The sequence below is a fragment of the Lates calcarifer genome, unplaced genomic scaffold, assembly GCF_001640805.2.
Source record: "Lates calcarifer isolate ASB-BC8 unplaced genomic scaffold, TLL_Latcal_v3 _unitig_1152_quiver_589, whole genome shotgun sequence".
Taxonomy (NCBI): domain Eukaryota; kingdom Metazoa; phylum Chordata; class Actinopteri; family Centropomidae; genus Lates; species Lates calcarifer.
This window is the reverse complement of record NW_026115321.1, coordinates 118,547-127,497: the sequence shown is the minus strand read 5'-3', so window position 1 is coordinate 127,497 and position 8,951 is coordinate 118,547. Positions and strand designations below refer to the sequence as shown.

Sequence of the window (8,951 nt, the reverse complement as noted above, 5' to 3'; positions counted from 1 at the left end):
GCAGCAATAGAAAATAGTGAACACAGTATGAACCGTCTGTGTTACTGTGAAGCAGGGCCTTATTGGGGTGTTGCTCTGTAAACCTTCATCGACAGAATTAAGTTCAAAAAAGCAACAAGGATTAACAGGGTTTTACTCTGTTGCAACTCAGAACCACAAACCCTGTCAGATCCGCCCTGAGAAAACTTTATAGTCTAGACTTCACAGTCTCTCCTCCCTCTTCAGTCCTTCCCTCAATTTTTTTAAAAACTGCATCACCTTCCTTATCGCAGGTCTTCTTCAGTCAGTCTACAGTCTGTCCTCCTTCAACACTTCTTTAATCTGTCTCTATCTAAAGTCATGGCCTGCAGGTTGGCAGCTTTGTCCATCTCCTTCCTCCTCCTCTTCCTCCTCAGAGTTCAGAGCATCGACTTGACTCATGGTGAGTACAAACACGCTCATTTTGATCTGAAGAAACTTAACCGACTAGTAACCCATTTTTAACTGGACCTCTGTGATTGTTTTGGAACAAAGCTTGTGTGTAGCGTGTTGTTTTCAGGGCAGCTTTGCAGCAAACAACAGACTGGGACAAAAGAAAAACACACCTCAGACCTGTTGTCATAAAAAATGCAAAACAGACTGACAGATCAGATAGCGGCACATGAAGAAAACAGCACCTGTTGACCTCGGCACAGATAAGTAACAGGTTGAACAGTGTAAACAGGCTGAAGTGGCAGCACATGCCAAATCACAAATTACAGGAATCCAATTTCAAACTATTATGATCAAAAATGTTACAGATAACAACACTTGACTTTGGCTACTGGTAAATCCATTTGTTTTTGTGAAAAGTTCTTCCTAAGTTATGACTGCTGGCTAGTTTCAAACGAGTTATTTACTAAATTGAGTTGATAGGAGAGACATTTCCATCCTAAACTTCTCAGATCACTTCAATCAAATCAAACTGTTTGGGACTTGAGGAAGTACAAATGACTACAAATTTCTATAGCATCATTTTGTTTTTTCTTTTTTCTCATTAATCATCTCCTGACTTCCCTTCTCATGACTTTGGAGGTCCCCAAACCCTAAACTGAGAATACTAACTATACTAACTATATAAAACAGTTAAAACCAGCTCCATCTTAAGCAGCTACAACAGGAAACTGCTGTTTACACATCAATGCATCACTATCAATAATCTAATAATGTCAGGGCTATTTTTCTGCAGAATGAATACTTTTCCTTTTGACACTTAAAGTACATTTTTCTGTTCTCATTTGTCCTCCTCCTTATTTTGCCAGTGAAAGATGTTAATTCTTCAGTGCAGAAAATGGATTAACACTCGTCTAATTTCCTTCCACCAGCTGGGGCTCAGTCTGTTATGTCAGATTTTGACCTTCCAGAGGTCGATGGTTCTGCTGTGGACACCTGCAGGATATACCCCGCTCCAACACCAGACCCCATCACCACAACCACCACGACAACAACAGCACCACCCATTACTAAGAAGGTACCTGTACATAAGATTAAAAGTTTAAGAAATTTGTGGTTTACAGAGGTCTAAATTATGTGTGTTTGTGGGGGTGTTTCTAGCGTTTTGACCGCCCCATGTGCAAATATGAAGGGGGCAGAATATTAGAAACACAGCTCAATATAATGTCCAGTACAACACCACCACTGTCACCACGCCACTTTTCATTGCCTTACATGAAGTATTTGCATCACAAATAAATCTGCCCCACCCCCTTGTTTTCTATCTAATGTATAATTTTACAGCAGGTAGTGGCAACAACTAAAAAGCCAGCTGTCAATTTGCCACCAAAGAAACCAGAAACCAAAGACACTAGAACACCAATCAGGCCACAGCCAGCTCCATCGAGACCAATCATCAACAGCCACTCCAACCCTGCTGCCAGCCTCCTCTACCACCTCCTGACCAACAGCAGAGGACACGCAGCTGGTCCTCTCCCAGGGTTCAACAGTTTTCTGTCTCATGGGGGTCATGGCGTGTCTTCGTCAGATAGCGATGAAGTACTGGCATCGCCACTGAAGAGAACGGTCAGGAACAGGTGGAACATAGGTTTGTTTTCTTCAGAGGACTCCAGTGATGAGTCTTAACATCACATCACAACATACAGATGTTCTGTTTGGCATTTTTACATTTTTATTTTAAAGCAAAACTGAGAGATGGAAATGAGCTAAATTTAGCAACAAATACACCAGTTCTGCATGAGAGACCACATGTTGTAGCTACTTGTATCACTGTTGTAGTATCAGTGAGTATTTTATATGTTGTAGATATTAATTATTTTGCACTAAAATAATAGAGGAAACTTTGTTGTATGTACAGTATGTGAGTTCACTGTTCACTTTTTCATGGTTATAAACCACAACCAACACTGTAAATCCTCTTTTTAAAAAGCTTCTTTATTCTTATAATCTCCCTGTAAAACACCTGTAATAATGCGCTGTTTGTATAACAGTGATTTAAAAAATACTTAATATGAATGACCTGTTTGATGTTTTAAAAAGGTGTAACATAATAAAATAAACCTAAAATCTTTTGATTAACCGCATTCACTAATTATTTATCTCTCATTTGACTAAAGATGCTCGAGTAATTTCATTATCATATTTACATAATTACTTGGTTTAACACTTGACACAAATGATATGGTATAAATGGAACAATTAGTTCCTCATATTAAAATATAGCTGCCACTAACACTAAATGAATGAACATCATAAAAAATGCAACACGTCTTTGAGTTAAGGCAAAGACAGGATTGTGATAAATACCAATGAAGAAATCTGCATTTAGAAAGTCAGAGAAGATTAAAACAGGTGTGTTAGGATGTGTGTGTGTGGTGTCTAGCGGTACTGTTGTGTCCATGCTGCTGTGGTTCTGATGGAGACATGGAAGGAACTGGCAGTTTGTCTTTCCTCAGATCCTTGGTGATGCTTTTGTTGTGTTTTCCTGGGAAAACAATGGACAAATCATCACTGTATTTCAACAGTTACATCAGATAAATAATATGTATGGAGTGACTCAGAAACAGTTAGATCATCTGTTCATATGTTGACCACAAAAGAACACTCAGAACATATATAGAACATTATAATGCAACTAACAGTTTGCATGTTTTAGTTCATTGGGTATGAATTATTGGATGACTGATGATGGTACTTTCATGTATATTTCAGACTGAGGGTTTAGTTTGATGTACAGAGTGAGATACAGTAAGGACTACGAACTATGCTTGTCATTGCCATGGAGCCCCAGGAGTACTTAATTGTGCAATTGTGCATGTGGTCTGTTTTTGTGTTTTTGTGCGTACCATCTCGTCCTCTAAGCTCTGGTAGCACTGAGCCTCTTAGATCTGGGAAATGGATGTCTGACTTCTTTTTGGCCACTGAAACACCACCACTGTTACCAAAGTTACAGCGATCAGAGAGGAAGGAGCGCTCACAGTTCAGACTCTTATCTGACACCTGAAGGGAGAGTTACTTTGTACGTAAGAGGGCATTTTCTATTTGATTCTGTTGTAAACAAGAAAAACATATGCAACTGTTACCTGTGCTGGTATTGATGCTGTAATGTGGCTCAACAGAGACTGTTGAGCCAGTCGACTATAAATGCCACCATGATGCTTTGGCTTCTCTGTATTCCTGTGATAAACACACAGAAAAGAATCCTAACATTTGTCAAAACTAGGGAAGAGGATTAGAGCCACGTGAAAAATGGATTTGAGAAAAAATTGTTAGAATTCAGAATTTTTTTTAGAATTCTGACTTGGTCAGGGTCTGACAATTCATGCTTGGTGTAATGAATTGTGAGAACTTTATTACCTAAGGCTGTGGTTCCCAGGATAGAAACCTGCCCCCAGGGTAAGGTGATCACTGACGGGGCTGTTCGAACTGGCGACGCAGATGGAAGGGATGGAGGAAGAAGGGAGGGGGAGAGGAGTGGAGGAGGGAGGAGGAGGTGGAGGAGGTGGAGAAGGAGGGAGCGCAGTGAAATCAAACCCATTAAGGTCTGTAGTGTCCATGTGTAGGACAAAGCCTCTCTTTGAAGCTCTATGATCTTGACTTGCTGTAGAAGGCATCAAAGTCGAATCTGCGACAGTGGATATATTCACTGTGTCATTCCTTTCTGAGTTGTCACTTTTCCTTCTCACCTCTGTAGGAAATGTAGTTGTCTTTAGGGTCATTGTTGTAGTAGATGTGGCGTGGTTGCTAGGAGATGCAAGCTTTACTTGAAATTTGGAGTCTGGGCGTTTCATGGATTTTACATCAGATTCAACTTCACTGCTGTTCTTTTGCTTGTTATTTGAGGTTCCAGAAACCTTTGAGGTTTGATTTATTAAAGAGTTAGTTGTGGCACTGATGGACACAGAAAGTGCTAAATCTTCCCTGTTCTCTTTATCTGAGACTTTCAGGGTTTTAGGAATTGTGGTCCCTGCTGGTGTGTTGGTTTTAGGGATTTCACTTAGTAAGGTGTTTGAGGTTGTTCTGGATTCTGGAATTATCTTGGATTTGGAAGTGCTCTGCTGTTGGATAGTAGAGGGATCAGAAGATTCAGAATCCTCCTTGAGATCTTTTCCAGAGGCATTAGATAATGGCATGTTATAATGGCATCCTGCTGTTTTTGTCGCTGAGCTCATCTTCAAGTCTCCATGATCCTCCTTGAGAACCTTGTATGAAGTATTAAAACTATCCTCAGTTGATACTTCTGTAAGTTCCCTATCTTTTGGAAGGCCCTTTGAAGGTTTAGCTGGGTGCACATGCAGGTGTCTTTTGTTGGTTTAGCAACAGAAGTCAAGCCAGTTTTGGACAACTTTGGATTTGAAATTCCTTTAGGTAATGTTGTAGTGCTGTGTGTTTGACTGGATTCTACAAAGGGTGTAAAGGACTGTGTTGAAAAATCTGTGGTAAAAGTCTCTGACAGGTTCATAGACAAAGACATGTGGCTTTTGGGTATTTCTGGGCCAGAGTTTGAGGTAGTTTTAGATGGCTTGGGCTTTGAGGGTAAGACTTTTGAATATTCAGATGTCCTTTGCTCCGGAGTCAAAAGATTGGTCTGATGCTTTGAAGTAGTAGTTGTCTGGCATGGCTTAGTGAAAGAAGGTAAAGTTAGGGTAGTGACCTTAGTGTGGTCACTGCTTGATGGCTGATGCACCAGGCTGGTTTCTGTTTGATTGATAACTGATTCCAAAGAGGCTTTTGAAGATGAACCCACATTTGGTTCGCCAGTGGTGGAGCTTTTAATCAATTTGGGAACTTTTGTGTAATCTATATCTTTTGTATTCTTTGTACTTTTTAAATTGTCTTCCCTCGGCTCTGGAGAAGAAACTCTCCCATGTTTAGATTTAGCTGCCACTGTGTTATTGTCCTTCAGACCTGTTACAGTCTGGGTACCTTCTGATGAATCAGAAGTAAGGGTTTTAGCTGATTTTGAAATCTCAATTTCCTTCCTTAACCCTGCACTGGTGACTTTTTCTGGTTTACTTTGCATGGCCACTGAACCCTTCACTGCACCGTTGATTACCTTAGCACCTAATGTCTTGGACTGTTTGGTGGACATGAAAGGTTCTGAGGTATTCCGAATAGTTCTAGAAAGCTTTGAAGCCTGCTTTCCTTTTGTCTTCTCCATCTTCTCTTCTTCCTTCTTTTCTTTTTTCTCTTTTTCCTTCTTAGCTTTTTCATCCACATCTTCCAATAGCTTCTTGTCTTTGCCTCTCTGGTTTTTCTCATTCCCTTCAACCGTTTCTCGTCTTGGGATTTTGGTTATTTTGGGGAGGGTAGAGTTTTCTCTGTGGTCCTTTTGGATCTTAGCATTCAGCTCATTCAAAAACCTGCATAGATACATAGATACAGTAGATGCAGCAGCTTAGTAAATTTATTTTAGAGGCTCATGTTGGGAATGCAATACCCATGGCAATTGTTAAAACTGTTTGTTAAATGGAAAAAACACACAGAGATACCTGATATGGAAAGAGTCTTGCGTGAACAGAGGATGTTCTAGCAGTTCTGAACATTGAGTGCGTCTTTCTGGATCCACCTGGAGACAGCTCTGATAGGGAGCAAAGAAAGGTATTACTGATTCTGATATGTCTTAATTTGGTTGAAGTGAGAATGACTCATTCGTTAGCTTATCAAAATGCATCCTGCCGTACAATCAACAGACCTAAGATCCAGACCACCAGCCCTCAGACTGTATTTGTAACCAATATCAACATGGCTAACTGTGAATTGTAACGTTAATGGAACATTTTGGTCAAATCACTTACTCCCTGTTGCCGTAGCTTGAGTTGTCACCCTTGCAAAAGGAGGACCCTTCACTTTTGCAAGTCACTTAGACAGTGTTAAGCTAGCTGCTAGCAACTACCTTTTAGCACACAACTGCTGTGGTAACTGTTGTTTTTGGCCTTGTTACTGCACTTTTTTTTTTGTTGTTGTTGTTTCTTTTACCGCGCGTGCTTGGAGTTAAACAGAATTTAATGTGCCATTGCCCTGTAGGCTGCTGTTTCCAGTGCTCAGCAAAAGTTTCATTGTCATGCTCTAACTTTATATACTAACTAAACTGTACCTGTGCCAGGTCTAGGGCAGTGGATGTGATGGTAGGGAAACGCTGCTGCAGTGGGATTTGGCTATGACATTCTGGCAATTTGACTCCAGAAAAGACAGGATTCCTGTAGAACAACTCCTGGTGATGAGTTGTCAGGTTACCTATAGTAGAAACAAAAGAGAAACAGAGTATAATTGTGTTGAGTGAGTTAAAAGAGGATATTTAACATATTTTACAAATGTTTTTTTCTGTGTGTCCTTACCAAAACACCTGACGATGTGGTAAATTTGGTCAAGGTCAGAGTCTCCAGGAAACAAAGGCTGACCTGTTAACATTTCTAATGACAGACAACCTATAGCCCACACATCTACTGGCCTACAGACACACACACACATAAACACACACACACCTGTTAACACGTTTTTCAATAGACAACCTAGAGCTAACACCCAAGGGTCTACAGATAAACACTTACTTTCCATATTTAATGTCTCCAACCAGCAGTTCAGGGGCTCTGTACCAGCGAGTGGCAACGTAGTCGGTGTAGACGCCGCCCTCAGCAGGTGATGCCACGGTGCGGGCAAAGCCAAAATCACATAGCTTGACCACGTCCCCATGAGAAATGAGGATGTTCTCTGGTTTAATGTCACGGTGGATGATCTGTGAGAGAAAGAGACAAAGAAAGTACCAAAGTCTACTCACTCTATTCTCTGTTTCTAAATGGTAACTGATCATTTCATTTCTGATCCATCTGACTGATTTTGTTCTTGCAAGAAATGAAAGAGCATGAATTGGTGTGGAGAGCATTGCAAAGTGAGGCAAAGACTAGTTAAAAACATTTCAGTGTGAGATAAAACGTGTGCCTTTCTTAATTTACTTCAGACTGTAGAAAAATGACAAAAATAAATTGAGTTTCTAGAGTCAAGTCATGCAAATATGTTGAGTCAACTTATTTACACAGACATGAAACCAGCAATGAAGTAAATCTGACCTGACCTATACTTATAAAGACCCAAGAGTCTAAGGCCTGTTTTGGACTTCAGTTGTTTGGGGGAATGGTTCACTGTGTGTCCTCACATTTTGCTGGTGGCAGAAGGCTGCAGCTCGTAAGATCTGGTACAGGTATTGACGACTGGTGTTCAGGTTGAGTCCACTTGGGTTTTGCTCCAAATCATCCAGGAGTGTCCGCTCGACAAACTCAAAGACCAGATACCAGCGGCGTCGACGCTTCCACACTTCCAGAAGGTTCACCAGGTTGCTGTGACGCAGTTGCTTTATGGTTAGAAAGATGAGAACGGAGAAATAAGCATTACTAAATGTAAGAATAGGAGTTGTTTTGGGTTGTATTTGTCTTGTGATTGACAGGTTGCTTTTGTGTTTTGCTTCACTCAGGTTTCAGGTCCATACAGACCACGCGATGCTCAGTGACTCATTGACTGACTGATTGAGAGACTGATTGACTGGTTGGCTGATGGACTGATTGACAGGTACCCTGAGCAGCCTGATCTCCCTCAGGGCGATCTTCTTCACTGTCTTGTCATCGTCAGAGTCCACAAACTTCTTGATGGCAACGAGGCGGCCAGAGTCTCGGTGACGACACTTCAGCACAGTTCCGTAACTGCCCTCCCCAACCAGACCCAGAGACTCGTAACGCTCCATGACATTCTATACACTGGAGGGTGAGAAGAAGAGATCCCATTTTCTTGAAACAATTAAGATGAGAGGATATTGCCCTTTTTAAAATAAATAAATAAAATTCTAACAACACAGCACTAATATCATTCAAAATACATGTTACAAACCTATTATTTCTGCTATATTTAAGTATCTAATGTTAATAATCTTAATCTGGCACTTGAAATAAGAAATATAAAAAAAAAATATTGGACAGAGAAAGAAAAAGGAGCGTTACAAGAAAGTAATACAAGTCATGTAAAACAACAAAACGTGTGAGAAACAGATACAGTAGTAAAAAGAAAGAAAAAACAAAAAAGTTTTGTAAAAAACAAACAATAAGAAAGTAAATAAGAAAGCACAGGATCTTACATATTAGATCATCATTACTGTGTAAACAGTGTTGTAAATACTGCTGTACCTGTTCAAGGTGTAAATTAGTTCCATTACTGGAATATTCCACGTGTTGTGGCAGTTAAACATACAATGAGATCACCATAAACTTACTTCATGTTACATTACATTACAAGCCTATGGATAAAGACCTTCCCAGTGCTAATATGGACATTAAAACGCCTGCAGTGGTCTGGAGTATCACAGTAATGTTACCGAGATACTACAGAACATAAACAACATTAATGTCAGTAAAGTTCAGGCGAGCTGTTTTAACACACACGGTCACACTAACCTTTTAACGCTTTAATCGGCGCGATGAGCTTCTGTTATCAAC

The 8,951-nt window shown here is 40.3% G+C and overlaps 1 protein-coding gene across 1 annotated transcript; it reads right to left on the bottom strand.

Annotated features, from left to right (window-relative positions):
• Positions 1–2,828: 2,828 nt before the first annotated feature.
• Positions 2,829–8,211, bottom strand: LOC108886855 (cyclin-dependent kinase-like 1). The gene is made up of 10 exons (XM_051067140.1): positions 8,039–8,211; positions 7,625–7,819; positions 7,023–7,207; positions 6,810–6,922; positions 6,569–6,708; positions 5,964–6,052; positions 5,460–5,834; positions 3,555–3,648; positions 3,318–3,471; positions 2,829–2,956 (listed from the first exon to the last, which is right to left on the bottom strand). The coding sequence occupies exons 1-10, from the start codon at positions 8,204–8,206 to the stop codon at positions 2,829–2,831; spliced, it is 1,641 nt and encodes a 546-aa protein (XP_050923097.1). The 5' UTR covers positions 8,207–8,211.
• Between the last annotated feature and the right edge of the window lie 740 nt (positions 8,212–8,951).